Genomic DNA, 23,592 nt, shown 5'->3' on the forward strand with positions numbered 1-23,592 from the left:
CAGTCTTCCACAACAAGTAGTGTGTGTTGCATTGGACTCTAGCCTCTGGAGTCCAATAATCCTGTTCACTACTCCAACATCCAGATAGGACATTTCTACTGGTGCTTTGGCCTGTCACCGTAGCAGCCAAAATCCTCCACAGGTTAATTTGCTGTGTTGTGTGACTGACAAGATACCCTTCCTTTGTTCCCTGAGGTCAGTGGCATCAAGGCTCATTGCACTGACTTTAACAGGTTACCATCAGAAATTTGGCATCTTTTGTCCAGGGATGGACCCTGCTCATAGTCCGTGTTTTACATTCTTTTATTTCCAGCTACACTGTTTCTTGACAGGTTTTATAACCCCAGTTGTTTCTATGCAATCTATATCAATTAAGCTCTCTGTTTGGGTTGCTGATCACTTCCACTGATTGAAGAACTGCTGTGGCATGCCATCCTCTTTCCCTGTAAAGAGTGTAGCTCTGCTTTCCATCGACATACTGTTGTGACTGGCACTGTCATGCCTACCATCACACCATTCAGACACACTGACCATTAGCTGTAAAACTCCAGAGTCGTTTTCTGCCAGGCGGAAAGCCAGCACAAAGATGGAAGGGGAAATCCACAACATATGAAAGAGAACAGGCTGTTTAAACTGTGTGTTATTAGTAAATTTAGGTAGTTGATAAGGGCAACAGCAAAAACGGGAGACATTCTGAAATGGTTTAGAAGCAAGTTTGTTCACGATGAAGCAAACTAGGAAATTATCAGTACGTTTTGCTGTGTAGATATATTTAATTTCCCTTTGGATAAATTTTCCTTACTTTTTCTATTTGAAGGTAAAATTTTATGTATTGTTTTCATTCAGTTCAGGCACTGTTTTAATGATTCTGTTATGTGTTTAATGTTACACTTTGTATGCAGAGACACGTTCTCACTGCAGTATGTATCTAGGCATTTTGTGGTTGATAACATGTCAGATGCTAACTTATTTAAAACAGACAGAAGTCAATAAATTCCATCCAATACAGTAAAGACTCAACATAAAAAGGCAGGTTTGTTAACAATTTCAGTTAGTGGCTAAGCTCTCATGACTACAATTTTGGGTTTGCCTTTTAACAGATTTCATTGATTGATCGACATCTATTTATCTGAAGCTTATTGTTTCTGTTTAATGTGTTCTATATTCTGCCACTTTGGAAAAAATGTCTATCAGTCTTTTTACAGAATGACACTGTTGAATTAGAAAGAATAAATAATTCTGCAAAAAGTCTCAAATTCAAACCTTCCAGATGCTAGGACAAATAATGTTAAAATCTTTTATAGATTCTCTAAAGCACAATATTAGAGCACCTAAGTGATGTTGTTTTCTTTATCTCTCCATTCCTCCTACTGTACCTCATGACTGGTGAGTAATAGACATTACCAAAAAACACAATTAGATGGACAGAATCAGAGGCAAAAAACTTGTGTAAGTATAAACAGAATATGCGAGTAACAGTTCACGTACAGTTAAAAAAAAAACAGTGATGAGCTCAAGAACAAGTTGTATATTATTATCATTAAAATTACACCTTTATCCAAGTCAACTTACAACATTTGAGAGATACAACTGATTACTTTTCTTTTGTTTTTTTTGTCTCAATTGAAGCACAGGCAGTGAAGTGATTTGCTCATGGTCACACTTTGTCAGTAGGATTTGAGCCCACTGCCTCAGAGTTTGAAATCCAAAACTATAACCACTATACCAAACTGGCAGACTGAGTGGATATTTGGGGGGGCCTGGGGGGGTTGGTCAAAAATGGAGATACGGGAATGGTAAGCAGTACAGCAGAGCCCTGAACTTTCCTTCCTACTGTGTAGTAATGTCTTGGACTGTCCAATGTTAGTTGGCAGCGTTATTGATAGAGCTTTGTTGTGATGCTCCAGGAAAACTGTGTGCGTGGCTCTCTGCTCTGCAGATTTTCAGCATGTGTGGAATGGCTCCCTCTGTTCTTTTCTGTGCCAGAATTAAGTTGTCTACTCCTTGTAGTTTCCTGGGTAAACTTATATTATTTATGGGTTCTATCAAACTCCTGATGTAGTAGTGAAGTGTAATGAATAAGGGGCCTGAGTTGCCTCAAAAGCTTGCATATTGTAATCTTTTTAGTTAGCCAATAAAAGGTGTCATTTTGTTTGACTTCTCACTACATCCATAATAGATAACATGGTACATCACCCTAGTATTACTTGATGTGTGGTAGAAATCTGTGGAATATGGAGCTTGATGGACTAAATATTTTTTTTCTCATTCTTAAAATTTTTTGTTTTTATGGATGTTTTCATAATTCCTAATCTAACACTTAAACTGAAAAGATAATTTCTGGAACTACTCCAGCTTGTCCATGAGAAAGTTAACATTCCAGTTTCAGCACCAGTGCCAAACATATCTTTATTCCCTAATAGCTATTATATTATTTGACCAACCTGAGCATTTCCAGATATCCTTTCCATAAAATCCAATTGTTTAATTGCATAAGCCCTAGCAGCTCTCTCCTTCTGGCACAGGGAACTGTGGTTGCTAATGCTTGACTTAGGTGCAGAGTGACGTTTCTGTCTTCTCTGTAGGAATTGGAAGAAGGCTCTTGTATATGCCATATAGAACATCAGAAGTCCAGATCCTGATGATGTATAATGGCTAATGTATTTTTTTAATTTCACTTTTTAGACAACATTTGTAGCTGAGATAATTTAAAGAGTTTGCTCGAGACAGTGGAAAAGTACAAAAAATGGATCTTCTTGTTTCCACAAGCAATGCCAGTCGCATGTTTCTTATCACACACACTGTTCAGTTTCAAACAGCTGTACACAGATGAGAACAACAGCAACATTCATTATATTAGCCTCTCGTCCTGTTCACTGCAAGACAAACATATCTCTGCATATTCTCTTTCTTTTCCCAAAACCCATCATTCCATGCATCCCTTGTCAAGATAGTAAGATGTGTGTTTAAACAGGGATTGTGTCTCTCTATTTCACTCACATGTTTTAAAACAAATAAACCCAAACAAATGCAGTTTAAACTCAGACTAAAAAATAAGATTTATTGTCATTAAAGAACCTTTACTGACTGAACTACTGAACTACTGTATGTCAGAAACAAGGAGGGCCACAATGGACACAGGTTTTTATTTTCGGAAGACAAAAAATTATTAATTGGAAAGCCTTACATGTTCTTTATACAGTATAGCTGTTCTCTTAAAGTATATCTGCTATTTAAATAGCCTAGCATTGAGAGTTAAAATATTAGTATACATTTGTTATTCTTGAGATCAAGGACATTTACAGCCTCGTCATTTTCAATTAAATCACTTACTGATTCCAACCTTAATAAGTAAGGTTATTTCCAATGTTCAGGAAAAAAATGAACAACCAAGCAAACACATACAGGTATATGAGTGAATTTCCATTGTAATCGACAGGCATGTCATCAAGAGGTGGTTTCAGCTTTGCACATAGTTCTTCCAGAGCAGTCCGTGCAAATAGATGAAAGAATTAATTAACGAGTACTACAATAATGTATAATCTGAATACAAACTGAAGATATCACAAAAATTTTCATGAGCTATATACTATATAGTACATTCACAGTTTTATTTTGGACACTATCACGCTGCCTGTTTGTGTGGTCTGAAATAGGAGTATGGGGAAAACCTAACAGGGGAACACCATATTCTTCAAAACATGTTCTACTTTCTTTCAGGAGAGGACAAGAAACCCCAGGAAAAAAAGGTCTCATACAACAAGTTCTCCAAATGTAGAAGAGGAGATAGCATGCCCCATATAGTCTCTAGAAAAACAGACTGAACGTTTGGACACAAGATCTAGGAGCAGGATAAAAAAGAAGGAGATGATAGTCCACTTCCAGCCAACGACCCAGAAGGAACTACAGCCACGTGGGGAGAGAAGGAGAAGAGAATGTTAGCAACAGTGCCCCTTCTCGCCCTGAACTGAAAAAAGGAGCCTTACTTTGATAATCAGGTCTGAATCACATAGAAAAACAGTGAGACATTCTAATATATAGGAGAACGGTGCCTGTTAAAGGTGCCCAACTCCTAAACCGGAATTGAAAAATGTTTATCTCTGTTTATTTGATGTTTATTAAGTGAGTCACAACTAAAAAGACTCACTTGTATAGGGATGGAACAAAACATGACATAAGTATTTTCTTAGCTTCTTGGGATGTCCTGTTTGGTCACCACCCCTAAAATATATCATGGAAGAACAGTTAAACAACAAGTATAATTAACAAGGAGCTCTTGTACAAGCACATACTAACCAGTGTTTATAAGATGGGCTCCAGTGCAAACTAAAAGCCACTACAACTATTTGTGCTGTCCTAGTGGTCAGCTGTATGCTGACTCCATGTTGCTGATGCACCATTCTTTTATTTTGTGAGATGCTACAGAGGTGGGATCAGAGGTGGAAATAGAGGCAAAGTAACAGATCATCTTCTGGGTTACAGTTTTCTTGGCGGAAAACATATTGAAAATCAACAACTGAAATCTCTCATTCATAGAGATATTCAGATCCTTTGCTGCAGCACTCCAAAATTTGGTCAGGTGCATTCTTTTTGCTTTAACTATCCTTGAGATGTGACCAGAACTTGGTTGGAGTCCACCTGTGGTAACATTAATTGATTGGACATTGTTTGGGAAGGTACACGTATGTTTATAAGAACAGGATTATCAGGATTCACATCAGGATTCTCTGTAGACTCCCACAATAAATTTGAGGTGAGGCATAGATTAAGGCAGGGGGCTGAAACCATTTTTAAAGCTTTCAGTATTATTGGGAGCACAGTGGCCTTAATAACAGTGAAATGGAAGAGGTTTGGAACCACCACAACTAAGTAACCAGGCAAGAAAGGCTTTGGTCAAGGAGGAGACTAAAAGCCTAATGGTGACTCTAACAGAGGATGAGAACTCCTGCCAGAAGGATAACTATCTCAGCAGCACTACATAATTTAAGGCATTTATGGTAGAATGGCTAGACGGAATCCATTCTTACCAAACAGTATTTAAAGGACTCTGAGAGCATGAGGAAAAACATTCTCTGATCTGATCAAACAAAAATTGAACTCTATGGGCAGAACTCCAAGCACTATGCACTGCTCTTCACCTGCCTAATACCATTACTATGGTGACGTATGGTGGTGGTAGCATCATGCTGTGGTGGTGATCCTCAGTGGCAGGGAAAGGAAGGATGAATGCAGCCAAATACAGAGGGAACTTCTCCCAGATGCACATCACATCAGACTAGTGCAACGTTTCACCTTTTAGCATGACAATAACCTGAAGCACACTGCCAAGACAACACCGAATTGGCTTCAGGATAATTCTCTGACTGTCTTTGAAAGGTCTACTCAAAGCCCAGGCTTTAGCAACAGAGAATGTCTGTGGAGAGACCTGAACATGGTAGTTTATAGATGTCTCCCATCTAATCAAATGGAGCTTGAGAAGATCTGTCAGTCAGAAGGAAAAAATTGCCCCAATCTAAGTGTTCACAGCTTGTAGAGACGTATCCATGAATAATCAAAGCTGTATTTGCTGCTAAAGGGACTTCTATAAAGTATTGAATAAAGGGTCTGAGTAGTTACATGAATGAGAGATTTCAGCTTTTGACTTTTAATAAATTTAATTCAAATTTGTCTGAAAACATCCTTTTACTTTGTCATTATGGGTTATTGAGTGTCAACTGATGGGCAAAAATGGCAAATATATCACTTTAAAGTTAAATCTACAAGACAATAAAGTTTGCAGAAAGTGGAAGGGTATGAATGCTTTTTGAATCCTCTGTATATAAAAATGCAAATTGGTTATCTTTGTAAGGTAAAATCTATTGGACTGATTTTATTCAGAATAAATACACTTCTCGAATTTTACACTGCTAATAACGATGCCAAGTTTTACTCAGATTGCTGGATCATTTATGAGATACTGTGTGAACAGACTTTCATCACCAGAAATACACATAGACAGACATTATTGGATAAGCTGTGAAGTTGTGTTCAGAAATGTAATTCTGTTGAAACAGAAGTTGAAATCTTGACCCTAGTATAGTACTTTCCTTATAGTTTATACTGTACATATACTATATATATATATATATATACTGTATATGCAGGGAAAATAAAAATACGTTATATAGAGCATAATCATTAGCACTGTCACTTTCAAATGCGAGGACTTGGGTTCAAACTCTCGCTTGGGGTATAGCATTGCACCTTCTCTCGGTATCTGCATGCATTTTAGGTATACTGGTTTTTCCACTGAATTACATAAACATGTGTTAGATTAATTAGGGATTCTCTGTAGAGGTGGCGAGATGGAAGATCACTTAGGAAAAATGAATCCAAGGTGATAAACAATTCTATACTATTGTCACATTACACTTTAGGTGTTAAGGACTGAATCTATCCTGAAAACTAGGACAGGTAGCTCAAAAGCACCCTCAACATGTTCCCTCTGGTTTATTTTAGCTGTGGATGATTAATACATTTACAGTGTATATGAATGAATGAATGAACCCATTCATTTGGTATATTTATTTTTTCATACAAATGAAAGATAAATGTCTTATCAGCCTTCCTACTAATTAACTGTCAGCCGTGACATTTTAGCAAATCATTACCTTAGTGAACGAGCTTAAACGTGCTAGCGTAGCCATTATCAGGCCAAGTACATGCAGATGTGATCTTTCTTTCCTTGCCACCGATAAGACAAGCAGTCCTTATTAAGCAGCAATGTTTATAATGAGATAGCTTTGCAAATGCTTGTCCATTAAGCCAGTGACAACCACTTTCAAATCAATGTTTCCCTTTTCAGGTTTTACTTAGAATACAAAGAACATGATTTCTGTTTTCCTGATTCATAAAATCCATATCTGTAAACTCTAACATGTTGTGTTAAATCACTCCATAACTGCACTAAGAAACATCCACACATTGCCACCTGGTGCTATGGTCTGAACAACTGCTAGCATTTTTTGCAATTAGACCCTTTAGGAGAAATGACAGGTGATTATGGGTTTTACATTTGGTTTAGGATGATTAACTGCATGGCATCAAAACTCTAACTTGTTGTGAAGAGGCGATGCTTTGCAAGCACTGAGGAGTGCTAATTTTACACTGCATAATTGTCTGCTTATGAATATTAGGCATGCTAGAAATAACAACAAAGATGCCAATGAATCATGAACTGTGGGTTCAAGGAATTGTATTTGTGCAACTGTGTTTTGGATTTATAGTACCAGTGGTTTTAGGAAGCCTAATAATCCCAATGGGGTTTGATTACTTTTCATTCATAGGTGAGTATCACAATTCTATATTTTGCCAATAAAATGTGAGCTGCTAATTTAGTCAATTCTCATTTATTGCAAATACCTTTCAACTGTTGAATATTTTGTTCAGGTGCATCCAAGACAAGTTCATCTACATTCAAAGCACAGGTAAGAGACACATCATATTTCATAAGAGGACAAGGTACTGTATTTTAAACAGAAAACCCCTCCATATTACCTACAGGTTTGCAGAATGTGACAGTCCTTGTTTCATATCCCTTATTGTTAGTATTTCATTACATTCATCCAACATGCATACCCAGCTGTAAATAAGATATTCTTATTATATTTCACAGATTGCATTGAGGATTAATAATGCATCATCATCACATTTAGAAAATGATGAATTGATCAACCCTCTAAGATATTCATGTAACTATTTTCTTTATAATGCACTGTGTGCTGTTTATTTTCAGTGCAAATACATATGTTTTATGTAAATGCACCAAGTTAAAAAACACACTGCATTTTAAAATGTAGCCTATTGTCTGCACAGAAACATGCTGGTCACAGTCTTGGTGTCTGATGATTAATTCCTGTTAGGAGTTGTCTGGAGAGATATGGAATTAATGAGTGAATGACAAATGTGAACTTATTTTTTCTCTCCACAAAGAGAATTGTAAACATATTGTTGTTAGCACTGTAGCTCAAAACAACAATTTGAACACAGTTAAGTCCTGATTTGATATTATTTTATATATTTTACATGATGGTGAATTGATTAGAAGCCTCCTTAAATCATTCATAAATTTAAGTAATTAAATGCATAAGTAAGAATTAATTCAGTGCAATACAGTAACAATAAATGAAAAAATAAATACACTGTAGTGGCTGCTTTTTTAGCTACCCAGTAGGACCCCTTTTGCCCCTAGGTCAGGGGTCCTCAATCACAGTCCTGGAGAGCCGCAGTGGCTGCAGGTTTTTGCTCCAACCCAGTTGCTTAATAAAAGGCACTTATTGCTAAAGTAACACTTCTGCTTCACTTTAGTGATTTTGAGCCCTTATTGCTTAATTTTGTCTTAAACAGCTATTTTAATTGCTCCTTATTATCAATAACATGCAAATGACAAGAGAGAGCAGCATTTCTCCATTTAACTTATTTACATTTACACCTGTGTGTATTTATCTGCACTATTGGGTTTAATTAAGTACTTGGAAGAAAAATGAAGAGAAAAAAGTGAAGGACTGAGAATTACTTGTCCATTTTAGCCTTCAAATCATTTGCATGATAGAAAGGGAAAGAAAATCTAGGATATGAGAATGACCTGACATAGCAGAGTTAATTTAATTTCATAGCTTGTTAGTGCTTTATTGGCAAGAATTGCTTTCTAATTAAGCAACCAGGTCAGAACAAAAACCTGCAGCCACTGCGGCTCTCCAGGACTGGGATTGAGGACCCCTGCCCTAGGTCAACCATACACTTCAAAGAGTGGATTTAGCAAAGTTCTGGAAACATTCCTAAGAGATTTTGTTCTATGCTGAATCAATAGCATGAATCAGTACTTGTCAATGTTTGGCTGCATATTCATGCATTAAATCTCCTTTTCATTGCAAAGATGCTCTACTGGACTGAGACACTGTGCAGGCCATTGGAGTAAACTGAAGTCTCTGTAATATGGAGTTTGAGATGATGCATGCTTTTTTAATGTATACTGTAGTACTGTTATTTGTTGCAGATAGATAGATAGATAGATAGATAGATAGATAGATAGATAGATAGATAAAATACTGTCTTTATACTGTATAATATATATTAATAATACACCAACTGGGCCGTCCCCTTTCAGTAGTCCCTTTTAATAAGTCTTTATAGCGGAGGGCTGAAAAAGGGCAGAGACAGTTGCCCTCAAAGGACTGTAAGGGTAAAAAGTAATTTTACTATCAGCAACAGCAGCTCCTCATGTACCGGATATATATATATATATATATATATATATATATATATATATATATATATATATATATATATATATAACATAACACCGAGAAACCACCTGCCCTGTCTGGCTAGTGTTATGTTAGGAGCCCAGCTACACAGGAGGAGGCATCTTTTGCACTAAGAGCAATCTGCCAGATGGAGCTTCACTGACTGATCTCTTATTCTACGGCAAAGAGCTGAATAATTTGTTGTTTTACCCTAGAGGCTATTTACTGTGAAGTCAAGAGGCATGATTCACTTTTATTAAACGCGACAACCCAGTTGGTATCCCAACTTTTCATCTATTCGGTGACCTGTCATTCCTGCACTCTGACATAATATATAAGGGCAGTACGGTGGCTACATTTCTAGGAGCTAGAACACAAAATCTTAATACAGCTATTGTCTTTGAGGAGTTTCTGTACCATTGTTTGCTTGTTTTTGGTTTTTTTTTTCTCCTTATATCCTGCTTTACCTCCACATTTCTAAAAACACACATTCCAAGATAACTGGTGACTCAAAATTGCCCAGTACTGGGTATCTTTGAATGTTCTTCCTTTATGAACTGATGTCTCATCCAGGAATTTGCTTCCATCTTGCGTTCTAAGTTTCCATGGGTAGTCTATCTTTTGACTCTGAACTGAATCGGCAAGTTACAAAATACAGTGGATTGAAGGATGGATACATTGATTTGAGTAGCTGTAGCAGCACTCACTTCAGAATGATGGGGGACTGAAGCCCATCCTAGCAGACTTGGGTACAATGCATGGACCGCACAAAGAGGGTACCAGTCCACACCCATTCACACCACACCTGTTTTTACCTACAAATAAATTTAAATGCATATTTTTAGGATAAGGGAGGAAAACCACACAGTCAGGAAGAATGTGTGAACTGTACACATTGTTCAAGTCAAAATCTGAACCCATAATGCAGGATCTGACAGCTGGCACTGCTATCCAATCCACTGAATACACACTCATATAGTACTTACAGTATAAACTGACAAGACACAAGCATATTTATATCTGTGTGGCAGGTAGAATGGTGACTAATGAACTGGACTTTTTACCATTAGGTTGCCAGTTAAATTTCAGTTTCTGACAATGTGATATCCAATACGGCATTAAACAGCCCAGTGCTCCAACTGAAAGAAAGCAAGTGTATATACTGTAAAAAAAATTGCCTGCAATTTAATAGTTAAACAAATGCCACCTAAGTCAAATCACTGTCAGGGGATAGACCAGTATATGGGTTGTTTTAGTAAAATGCTTGCTGTCAAAAATTACAATTTTGTTACTATTAATATAAAATTGAACTGTTTAATTCCATTTCTAATTGCATCTTACGGTTGTCTTCAATTTATAATATACTTATAATACATTTTTTCCTGCATTAGATTAAAACCAACACTAAACTATATTGAAATTTAAAAATATGTAAATAGACAGTTGGTTTAGTGATTAGACGTAATAATTAGATGTATTTCAACCCAACTCCTGTAGTCCAGTGGAGCAGAAAATGTTGATTTTCTGATAGAGGATTTATTACCCTTTCAGCTTCCATAACCACAAATAGAAAACACTGCAAAATTATTTTAATATTGGTAACCTTCATTAAATTGTTCCTTCCCACAGTGCAAAGAGATGGGGCTTATAAGGAAAAATTAGCAACTTTGCTGCGAGGTGGGCGTTCCCTTATGCAAATAAGCTAACTTTATGCAAATTTAGAATTCTGTACCATTGTGAGTTTTCATCAATGTATCAATTATTCATAAAATAATCTTGTACACTGAAACAACTAATGGATATTAACAGCTAAAACACTACTTAAATGTATATTTTCGTGAATTTACGCATTTAATATTATTTTAACCGTGTATTGTAAAGCAGTTTTTAATGTGAAACTACACGATAAATGTAATGTATTTTGGCTGGTTTTTTGCATGTCGTCTTGGGTAAAATGCATCCACTAAACATACAATAAATGTCCGTGCAACCATTTTCTGAAACTGCTAAAACCAATAATTGTGTTTTGGGGAGTAAAACCCGATTAGCATCACAGGGCACAACCACACGTTCACCGAACCTCACTTCTACCGTGCCAAAGTTTAGTTTCTAATTAACCCATTATGCGTGACCTTGGGAAATTGTAAGAAATCAATAGATTTGAATAACACCCACTAGCACACGTGAAGGGCGTGAAATTTTCACAAAGAAGCTGGAGCTCTGCGACAGACGCACTTACTCGTCTGAGTGTAATTAAATATTCCGTACCTGGAGAGCCCCCTAAACGCATATAAACCAACACACAGGAATCATACGCGTCTCTTACTGCACTATATAGCGGAAGATCAGATTCAGCTCTATAAATAAACGGACCAAAAGTCCGACTGTAAATCCGTGTAGTACATTCAAAATCAGGCGAAGTCCAGCATCATAACTGCGCTTACAAAGCAATCGAGAAATTCGACAATAGTGCTTATGAATACAAGAGGGGATAAGCAGATCCTTAGAAACCACTTGTATGAACAAAATCGCACAAACCGAAAGCTATCTAAATTAAGTTAATGTACACGTTCCTCCAGATAAATACCATCTCCCAAATTGAAGTGAGTAATGTTCAATCAACAAATCCATAAACATGAGACGCTTGGCAATTTAGTGGCGTTAATAAAACGTACTCTCTTGAAATAAAACGGGAGGAATCCATTTTATCGATCAATAAATACAATATACACATATGATTTAACAGAAAAGCGTAGTTAATCGTGTCTATAGATCCTACACACGACTTTGCCTAGTAAGGTCATATCAGGAATGAATCGCTGCTCTGAGAAAAACGCGACGGGTAAGTAAATAAGTAGGCACTCGACTGCTACCGCATCTGACAAATACGTGCCATCAATAAACTGTAAAGGAAAAGACGAAATGGTAAATAAGCGCACAACGGATACAGTGATCGCAAATTTAAACCTGTTGCTTTGCAGTGATTGAGCAACCAATTCAAATTTCAGTTTGCACACCTTTGTTATGGTTAGGCGCGTTAAGTGAATTATTCATTCCATTTTTTCCCCGAAGTTGACGTGGATGTTTATCAACAGGTCATTTTTCTTTTTCTTCATGCAGAGCCCTTAAAGAATCAACAAACCTCCAGATAAAAAGAGGCCAAACGGTGGGCACATCACATCGTCTCGGACCTGCGCAATGGCTACATGTTCACTCAATTTTCTTTGAAACAGGCAGACCGTGAGCGTTAGATGATGGGAGGGGACAGCAATTGGGTGGGGTGAGGAGTCTCAAAACGCAGACTGAAATGACTTCGTCTCTTTGCAGGAAAAAAACGGGCTCCCAAGGCTTTGGAAAAGACGCAACGTAAATACACACATACATGCTCACATAAAAAAGACACGCCACCCGGGTGGCACAGGCAAGCCGATCCGTCAGACGCGCTCATCAGGTTGCAGACGGCTGTAGTTCCCTTGAAAGTAAAAGCAACACCGGCGCCTATTTTTAGAACATCTCCCTCCCCAGTGCGATTCGGAGACTGGAGGTGTGGGTGGGGAGAAGGGGAAAGAATGAGTAAGTGAGAGAGAGAGCGCGGCTATGCAAGCTGGAAGCGTCTTCCTAAATTTCTAGCGCTGTTACCGTAATCACGAATGCGACGAGTGGAATTACAGTTTCACGTGTGGGGTGGGGGAGGCTTAAGTGTCTCTGGTGGCTGAAGAGATAGCCTATATAACAGCAGGGCGTGTTTATTTTCTCAAGGAGTTAACACTGTCCCTGCGCTGGAGTATATGATGTGTGCTAATTGATCGCGAAATCTGTTCCGTCTACATTGAACCTACTGTTAAATATTCTGGAAGCGGAGAAGCCCCCAAAAGAAGAGACGAGGCGGCGCATTTTGGATTTTTTCCCTCTCTTGTTCCCTTGTTGCTTGTATTCGTTTTCGTGCCGCATTTGTTTGTACATGTACTTATTCCATCTGACGCGTCTAGGCTACTGGAAATAAGGATTAAGTCAATCTGAAGCAAAATATTTCTGTGGAAAAGTGACTTACTTCTCTTTCTGACACTTTGCAAACGATTCAGTCATACATCGTGAAGACTTTTTAAGTTTTAACAAATAAATGCAAGTCTGAAAGCCTCCAAAATATTTTTTGGTTACTTTTAAAAAGGTGTAGCGGATCAACAGCGGATGATGCAGAAGAGACTGCGCTGAGCTTATGTGGAGATAGAGGATACGTGCTTTGGGGGGTGTGATACTATAGTTTAGTGGCTACATTCTATTTCAAAATTCTATCGGAATTACGAAAAAGTTGGGGGATTCTATGAATTTATTATAAGGTATTTATGCTTTTTAATATAGTGTCCGACCCTCTTGAACGCTGAGACGAGTAAAGAGGTGAAAGCGGCATCGAATCGACTTTCAGCCAAGTAAATTTATGTTACCTCATTTTAAACATATATGTAACAAATGTATTGCCTCTAATTTTGCTGTTAAGAAATTATTTAATTAACCGTTGTAACCATAACTAAAGTATTTTACTACACATATACTGTAATAATACATACAGTTCTATTTTTTTACTAGAGGACGTTCAAAAGTTTAAAAGAATCCAATTTTGATTTATGAATACACATATTTTGATTACCTCTATAGGCATTTATTTTTGTTAGGTTTATTCACAGAATATAAGATTTTCATTTCTATCTTAGCTATTAGCTTATTCAGCTGACCTTAAGTTATTAATGAATTATCCTGGTGTTGCTTAACCAGCAATTTATTCATATTGATAGTTTTATTAAATGCTGCTTTTTTACATGATTTCAGAAAGAAACTGTAAATCAAAGGAAAAATTAACAAGAGAGTCAATTATATTTGGATGGGGGTGTACATCCTGTTGCAGATCGGTTATCAAGGTCAAATGAGAGACACGTCTTGGCTCACAGACTAGGTGAGACGGTCATTAACTAGTAGACACAATACGACTGTAAAAGGGTGTAAAAGGTAACCAGCCCACCTAAATCTATGATCAGTTCAGTGTGTGTTTCATCCTATCGTGGACGCAAGTCTGGCAACAAACCTCCCTCTAAAACATGTTTGAAAGAAGAAATGGGAAAGGGGGACGAATCCGACAAAGTCATAATCAATGTTGGGGGCACTCGGCATGAGACTTATAGGAGTACGCTTAGAACGCTGCCAGGCACGCGGTTGGCTTGGCTTGCAGACCCAGATGCCCAGGGTAATTTTGACTTTGACACACGGCAACATGAGTTCTTCTTTGATCGCCACCCGGGCATCTTTGCCTATGTGCTTAATTACTACAGGACAGGCAAGCTACACTGCCCAGCTGATGTCTGTGGACCCTTGTTTGAAGAAGAGCTGGCTTTCTGGGGTATCGATGAGACAGATGTGGAGCCTTGCTGCTGGATGACCTACCGGCAACACCGTGATGCTGAAGAAGCCTTGGATATCTTTGAGGCTCCTGACCAGGAGGACAGTGGTAGTGGAACCGTGGATGAAGATAAAGAAGTGACCAGGCACCTGGGTGTTGAGGGTGGCCCAGACAGGCATCGAGGCTGCTGGGAAGTCTGGCAGCCTAAAATATGGGCACTCTTTGAAGACCCATACTCATCACTGGCTGCAAGGGTAAGTTTGCATGCAGCTGCATTTTAAAAAAATGAATTAAAAAAAAATGTGCCACTCTTGATTACTGTTGACAGCTAGATAGCTTTGCACTTTTCATCCTCCTCACATTTGCATAACAACCCCCCCCCCCAATTCCATCCTTCAGCCAACCTTTCCTAAATGTTAGTGATTCCTTCTATTGTGGAAAATCTCCCCAGTTAAAGATGTGTGGTAAACAGCATGCAGGCAAGACAGCAGGCGCCTGCATGCTGTGCAGTTATTCAAAACACAATCATCTGAGTCATTATTTTATAAAGGTGATACAAAATTGAATTGTCCTGAATCACCTGGAAAGTCACAATGACTGCAAGACAAATCGGTTGTCTATGTTGCAGGGATCACTGGGTGGCAGAAACCGACAAAAGTAGAATAAAATAAGTTATTGAAAGATTTTACACCACACCTGCAGGGCCTTTATATTTATCTGTTTGTTTATCCATTTGAATACCATGATGGTGTCTCACCACTCTATAGACATAGGCTTGATTCCCATGCCACTCAGTTTACCTTCAGTATCTGAAGTATGTTGTACATCTATGTTAGGTTTATTGGTGACTCTAAATTAGAAAGGTATGAAAAAGGCCACGTGGTTGGTCCCTGAAAGTACTCAGCAGTGGAGTGGAATCCCAGTTAAGCCTGATTTGTTACTTGCATTTAATGCTGCCAACATGGACTCCAGTTCCAAAAACTTTTTGTATGAAATTAAATGGAAGTGTATTGATATGTACTTGCATCTGTGTATATCAACTTCTTTATTTTCAGAACCCATTTTTTCCTGCTAGAAAAAGACTGGGTTCAAATCTTTGACTACTCATTGTCGGTATGGGATTTCCTCCTACATGCCAGTGGAGTGCATGCTGGGAGTTGGCAACTTTGGAGTTGGCACTGCATGAGTGAATGTCCATGTATCTTTGGTTGTACTCTGTAATGTATTGGTGCCCTATCAAGGTTTAATTCCTGCTTTGCAGTCAGTGCTGTCAGAATATGTTTTATCCACTTGCAATCTTAAAATTGGTTTGTTATTTAGAAAATTAGGTAGATTATCAATTAATAACATTATCATCTTGATGTATGAATTAGTGATTTATTTGTCTAGGTTAAATTTGACTTATCTGAAATTACAGCAAAGTCATTAGTAAAGCTGCCCCATGTCTGCTGATTCCTGTATTTCAAATCCAAGATCCAGGTGTTATCTGTGTGGAGTATAATTGTTCTTCCCATGTCGTTGTGAATTTTTCTCCCAATTCCAAAAAAGATACTATTAGTTTAACAGGAAACTTAAAACTGGTGTGAAGGTGGCGTTGTGTGAGTGTGTGCATTATGTTGAACTGGTCTCATATCCAGGGCTGGTTCTCAACATGAGCCATACTGCTGCCTGAAAGTGCACCAGCTTCTTGTGAAGCTAAACTAGATAAGTGGGTTAGGCATTAGGTGGAAAGATTTGATATTGGCAAAAGCACATTTTAAATGTGAATATTGCATTTCTAAATAAACATAACGCTTAACAGTAAGTAAGAGCCTAGTGGCACAGTAGTTAGTGCTGGTATTTCACAAATCCTGTCTTAAACAGAATTTGGAATCAACAGGCTGCAACAATTATGAGTTGCAAAATGACTGATTAGACACTCCTAGACAAATACAAAAAACACTGGCAATGACTTAGATAAAATTTTCTTTGTTCCTGGGGGAAATTTTGACTTTTGACATTGTTATGAAGGAGCAGACAATTCTTTTTGCATCAAGAAACAAAGTTCTCTTCCTGACCTCTGTATTCTATCTCATCCCCCTTATCATTATACCCCTTAAGTGCAGAATCATTGTAGAAATTCTGCAGGTGAAGTGACATGGTGTTATACAGTATTTACAGTTTGAGGTGTACAGAGTAAAGTGAAAAGGAGACAGGACTGCTCCTTGTGGTGCTCCAGTGTTGCTCATGTCCATATCAGAGACACAGTCTTCTGTGTTAGAAAACAACTGGGCTTGGGATTCAATGTGGAGCTTGTATGTTCTCTCATTATTTGCAAGGACTAATTTGTTTCCTCCCATATCCCCAAAGACCTGCTGGTTTGCTTCACTTGTGACTCTGTGTGGGGGTGTGTGTCTGCCTTACAGTGGACTGACACCCTGTTTAGGGTTTTCCCAGAGAGAATGTATACATGAGTGACTAAACAGGTAGGTAGATAGATAGACAGATGTTAAGAAAGGGAATTCTATCTATTGTGACAGATAGGGGGCGCTGTTGTCCCCTTGAATCGCCAGACACAAGATAAAAGTCCAATAATTATTTTTATTAGGATAATAAGGCGCACAAAGCACCCTCCACTCCACTATACTCATAAATCTACACAATACAATAATCAATAAACAATCCTCCTCTCCCAGACGCATTGCCACCCTTCATCCCGACTCAACTCAACCCTGGGATCTCCCACAGTCCTTTAAATAGTCCTTGACCTGGAAGTGCTTCTGAACCCTCAGTCAATGTGACTTCCTAGCATTTCTGGGTCAGATCAAAACTCCTCTTCTTCATACCAGAAGTATGTAATTTCCCCTGTCACTGTCACTGTCTAATTATTAGTACCTTTCTGGAAATTTACAAAATATAGAAGTATATTGTAGTGGTTCTAAAATCAGGCTTGTTAATTATATTCCTCTTTTTAGATTTTTAAGGCAAAAGTGTGTAGTCTTATTATTATTAGGAAAGTGATATAACTTTATACCTAAAGAGACTATGAAATTGTAGCTCTATTTTTTTTCTTTCCATCTTGTTTTGCCCTCTTAGCAACTGATATTGTAGGTACTTGGTCAAGCTAGGGAGACAATATGCTGTCTAAAGAGGGGAAGATTTCCTTTTAAATGGGTGGGATTTAAAATTCTTTATTTTTATTAGCAAGTGTTATGAGACTACCTTGCATTTCTCCTCAGACTCAGCTGTCCCTTAACACAGGTAACCTTAAACCCAAGCCCACCTTTATTTCTGAAAATCAAGTGGTGAGGGGAAGAATGGTGGCAGAACTGATGCCTAGGACTTTTTACAATAAGTATTCCACACCTTATGTTCTGGATCAGGTGGTGAGTTACTATAGTGGCAGGTAGTGGAGTGGAGCCTAGTTCAAATTCTAAAAGATATCAGCCGTTGAACATTGGTCATTGATCTCAGCTGTTGAACATTGGTCATTATCTCAAATGCTAGTTGTTTATTGTATTGAATATGGTCAGATGGCACTTTCATTGTTCTTGCCCACCTGTTTTTAACTCTATTACTGACCCTAGCTATTGTTCTACACTTCATACATGCAAAGAGTCTGGAGTGTTAAGAACTTACTGTGCAGGGTCCTGAAGATGCAGGAACCCCCTTTTTTTATTTTAAATATTGCAATGTTTAAAGGAGCACTCTGTTCTTCTTATTACTCCATTTTCACATATTTTTCACCCTGGGTTTCCAAAGTACTGGAAACACAGTTACATGATAAATATAGACTAAATTCCATTCATCGGCTCTCTTCCACATGTCACTTTCTCCTAATTGAGTTAACCCTAATTCAACATGGGTGGGCACATTTTATCAATGTGGAGTTACAGCTATATCTGGCATAAAGACACCTACTGTATTCTGTATTTGCTGGTTGGATTTGTTGCACATCTGTCTCAAGCTACAGGTTACTTCATCAGTATTTCAGTCTGATTGTTCTGTTATTTGCGCTTTGATGTTAAAATGGCCCTACATTTTGAATACCCTTTTCAAGATGCCTTCTCTTGTGTTGTGCTGATATGACAATTGCCTGCTTGGTGACAGCTCAGGGGCCCATTCTGCATGCAGCAGATTAGCAGGCTGCACAAAGCCTTGGTGAATAAAGCCTGCATTTTGGTGGAAATTGGATCTGCTGCTTCCTCAATGAAATTCTCACGGGAGCGCTTTTCATTACTGTTGCCCACCTCCAATAGAGAATTACACTAAAGCTGTGGGTGAAGGATTGCATTTCTGCGTTGACATGTATTTTACAATAAGTCACATAGAGATAGTAAAAAAAAAAACAAATTTGCGTTACACTCTGAGTATTCATAAAGCTTTTATGTGCAAAAATGAATTCATTGAGGGTGGGAAATATATACTTATGGGCAGTGTTTGTAGTGTGAAGTCAGAGTGTTTTTCAGATAAGCAAGAATAGAGATTGTCTTTCTCTTGGTTGTGCCAGGAAGACCAAGGATGGAGAGAATGGAGTCGGAACCAAGGTGGGACAGACAACATTATGTCACTTTAGAGTACAGTATCACTAGGAGGCCATGGTAATGTACATTAGTGGCTTTGACACTGAATTTTAATATGAGGTTGCCTATTCAGTTTCCTCCTCTGTCCACTATAAGGCCCTGTGCTAGTCACTTAAACTGCCTGTGTTTCTATGATCTGTAAACCACTGTAATATATTCTGATCTTGTAAGCCACACACAATAAATGTGTCTTCTAATACACTGTGATGGAAATGGGGGCTTCCATGAGACCCAAACCCCAACGTGGATGCACACAGAGTCCCAGGTTCAAATGAAGGGTGGTTTTTATAACAAAAATACCTCTTCCAAGTAACACAAGCACATATTTTCTCTCCTACAATCAGCTCTCCACAATTCCCCTCACAACCGCACTACTCCTCTCCAGTTGAGTGTTGCTCTCTGTCAGCCCTGACTTACCTGGATGAGGGAGTGTGGTCCCTTTTTATTGAAGACCTGGGAGTACTTCTGGTGCCAGGGATGCTGCCTGTTGGAAGTACTTCTGGGCCATATGGATGTCCAATATAGCAGGGAGCAGCTCTCCCTGCAGCGCCCTCTTGCGGCACCCCCAGACACACCAGCAAGGCTGTGCTACCAGGTTATAACTCCTGGTATTCTTTGCTGGTTCCTGAATGGGCGTCGATATGGAGGGTTGCTGCCATCTACCGCCTGGAGCAACTAAATATCTTTGTGACAGTCCTTCCCTGTCCTCTTCTTTAATCCCGGCTAGGGAAGGTACTGGAATCATGTCCGGCCGGGACACCTGTCCATTTGCCTGGGGCCTCTCATTCCAGGAAGGAAATCTTCTCCTGCTGGGAAGTCCATCTATCCCTTAGGGCAGCCTTGTCTAGGATGCCTTTCTGTACTCTCGGGCCTCCCATCCATGTAAGGGATCTTCCTGACTTCTTGCTGGGATGCCAGTCCATCCTATATGCCCCCTACAACACTAATAATAATAGGTAGAGCTATTAGATGGCAGCATATCACCCCAGAAGTCACCACTTTGGGTCAAACATCAAGAGATATGGTCTTTAATGTGTTTCTTTCAGGTGGAAGTGTGTTCACTATGTTAGGAAACAAGAGACAATGATATGAGAGGGAAAGAAGTCTTGTCTGCTGGGTTTTACACTGTTAAAGAGCTGGGTCTACTTCCCATACTGGGCCAGCAGTATGTATGGATTAGCTCTACTCCAAAATTGGAATTGGACATGGCGCCCCATGGTGCCAGCATTAGCATAATGTAGTCTAGCTTCCTAGGCATTGGACCATAAATCACAATCTTACCCTTCAATTCCATGTTACAGCTCATCTTGTGACCAATTCATTAGATTACCTAAAGGTATGAGCATTGGTAGTGTGTGTGGTCTAATGAGTAAGACACCATGCTATAGCTCTTGCTCCAGTTAAAAAAAAAAAATACATATACAGTTTGTCTTGTATACTGCCCTTCACAGAGTGCTGTCATAAATTCCCTGCTAAAATGCAAGTATTGTACAAATTACTAAATACATAATTAGTATATAAAAAGATACAGATTTTTAGAGAAAACAAAGTAGAAACTGATTAACATTAATGGAAACAAACAATATTTGTCCATTAATTAATTGATGAACTATGGCTATTTGACAATGGAGGAAACAGAATTTTAAGAGACAAAGTCCAAGACCTTGGTCAACTGGCTGCCTCCTCGGCATTCTTGTAGTAGAGGCTGTACTGAACCATCCAATCTATTGACAGAATCTTTCCATGATTCTGATGATTCCAATGCTGCTTTTTTCTGAAATTATTTTTCCATGGGCAGGCAAATAGCTTGGCAGTAGAGCAGTGGCAATAAATGCCACATCACAATACCAAGAACAGGAACAGAACAGAGAAGGGTTGGTAACGTTTTTTTAAAATATTTTATTACTTCTGTTTTGGTACAAATTACTAACAAACAAAAATGCAGTGTGCACAGCTAATCAGCAGCTCTAGTCAGGGTATACTAGACTAAAGTATACATCTTCAGCCAGGATTTAAAATCTGAGACTAAAGGAACATCCCTTGTAGTATTGGGCAGATTATTCCACAGCTGTAATTAAAAGCTACTCCTTACTTTATTAATCATTAGAATCCTAAGTAGGCTGGCATCTTAAAGGTGTTAATGTGTTCTCTGGTTTTAAAGTAATAGTAAGTTCAGATAAGTAAGCAGGGCCTTGCCCATTTAATGCTTTATACTGTTAAAATGATGATTTTGAAAGTATAACTGTGAGTCAGTAAGAACTGCGAACTGGAGTTATGTGTTCATTCTTTCTGATTCTTGTAATAATTCTTGAACAGCATTTTGAAATAAATGGAGACTGCAAAAAGAATCATTTGAACTGTCAGTAAATAATACATTGCAGTAATCAATCCTACTATAATGCATGAATTAATTTCTCAGTATCCTGCATATTTAGAAACAAATTTAATTGTCCAACATTTTTACCATGGAAAAAACATGTTGCGGATAGTTTCATAATGTGTGTTGTTTTAAACAATATGCTAGTGTCAAAGGTAATGCATATATTACCCACTGATTCAGCAATGCTAATGCTAATAAATATGACAGAATGTTGTTTCAGTCAGCATCTTTCCCTAGAATAATTAATATCTTTGTTTTCTCTGCAATCAAAGACAAGTTCTCATCCATCCCCTCCTTTTAGTTCACTAACACATCTAATTAAGGACAACATCTGAGAAACGTTATTTGGTCTAAAAGAAAGGTAGAACTGGGTGTCGTCTGCATACGAGTGAAAATTAATGTTATATTTGCTAATGATAGATCCCAGTGAAAGCATGTAAAACGAAGACAGTCAAAGTCCCAGTATTGAGTCCTGTGGGACACCATTTTAACTTCTGAGTATAATGATGGAGTACTGACAGCACATTTCTGCTTGTAATAGACTAAATTTTAAAATATGAGCTCAAAAAGGCAAGTACATTGCATATGAGCCCAATTTGATTTTGTAGCTTATGTAATAAAATAGAAATAAAATATAGCTATAAAGATTATTTTTTTAATACTTTTTTTAGCACTCTCTGTCCTTGCAGTTCAGAAGACCTGCAGCTTGGTTACTCTCCATCTACTTTCTAATTTTTGATACTCGAAGAGCTTGAGTATTCTCATTAAATCAGGGTGAGCTTGTTTGCTTTTCAATAACCTGTGTTTTAATGGGAGCTACTGTATCCAAAAGCCTCTTTTAAAGTCACATTATAATTTTAATGCTAGTTGATCTAAATTCTTTTCATTAATCATGCTTGAGTTTCTCAAAATATCCACAACTTTTGATGCAGTTACAAACTAGATGTCGCATTGTCTTTATATTAAACAGTGAGTGTACTGTATTGGAGAGGGCATAACCAAATCACACATAATGAAGCTGGGTACCCTGCTTATCCAGGGCAGGGTCAAAGGACAGATGAAGCCTACCCTAGCAATCATTAGGAACAAGACAAAAAGAACACCTGGACAGTGCACCACTCCATCACAGGATGAATACATGCGCGTACGCACACACACGTCAGTGGGCAATTCAACATTGGCAGTTCATCTAACCTGCCAGTCTTGGGGTCATGGGTGGAAACTGCAGCAGCTGAAGAACACCCACATGGCCATGGGGGAAGCATGCATATGCCATGCAGGAAGCACCCAGCGCATGAACCCTGCTCTCCTTATTGCAAGGTGGTAACACTATCCCTGTATGTTTGATTTTTATCTTTAGTTATTCAGATGGCCTTGTACGAATAAGAGCTGACAACCAGTCAATGGTCATCTAGAAGTAAAATGCATAGAATTCGGGGACAAGGAATAAGGAATGTGGGTGCTTTGGACTTCACAAACCGAAGAGAGGCTCATCTGTCTAATGTCTTGTGTGTTACATATCAAAACAGAGTGGGGGAAAAAAAGAGCAGAGCAGAGAGCAGAGACTATGGCTGAACTCTCCATACCTGTTAACTATTCATACAGCATGGGTTCTATAAACCTGCACACTATTGGCTGTTACAAAAAGGGGCAAGCATGACTGTGCTGGAAGGTTGACACGCAGTCAATAAAGTTGACATGCCCAGCGATACTCAGTTGTATAAACTGATGTGGTCCGACGATGAGATCAACCAGTGCAGTCAGCAAATCAGACATACCCTATGACTAGGAGTCGTGTATTGTGACATCAGCTATTTGTTAAAAGACCTTGGAATGTTCTTTACTATAGCAAGTGTGCTATTTTTTTTTTTAAAAAAAAGGTCTAGTGCCCTGTGTTAGCAATGCTTTCATAAAGTATGCAAAAACATAACTTGCTAACTAACTAACACAGGAGATTGAGAGTTTTGTGATGATTTA

The 23,592-nt window shown here is 38.4% G+C and overlaps 1 protein-coding gene across 2 annotated transcripts in view; it reads left to right on the forward strand.

The window, feature by feature from the left end:
- Positions 1-12,866: 12,866 nt before the first annotated feature.
- The window catches only part of kcnc4 (potassium voltage-gated channel, Shaw-related subfamily, member 4), a 190,017-nt gene continuing 179,291 nt past the window's right edge, over positions 12,867-23,592 (forward strand). For both annotated transcript variants that reach the window (XM_039748537.1, XM_039748538.1), the window contains exon 1: positions 12,867-14,927. In XM_039748537.1, the coding sequence (XP_039604471.1) occupies positions 14,307-14,927 (621 nt within the window). In that variant the 5' untranslated portion in view covers positions 12,867-14,306. The remainder of the gene's footprint in view (positions 14,928-23,592) is intronic.

The sequence above is a fragment of the Polypterus senegalus genome, chromosome 3 (assembly GCF_016835505.1).
Source record: "Polypterus senegalus isolate Bchr_013 chromosome 3, ASM1683550v1, whole genome shotgun sequence".
NCBI classification, from domain to species: Eukaryota; Metazoa; Chordata; class Cladistia; order Polypteriformes; family Polypteridae; genus Polypterus; species Polypterus senegalus.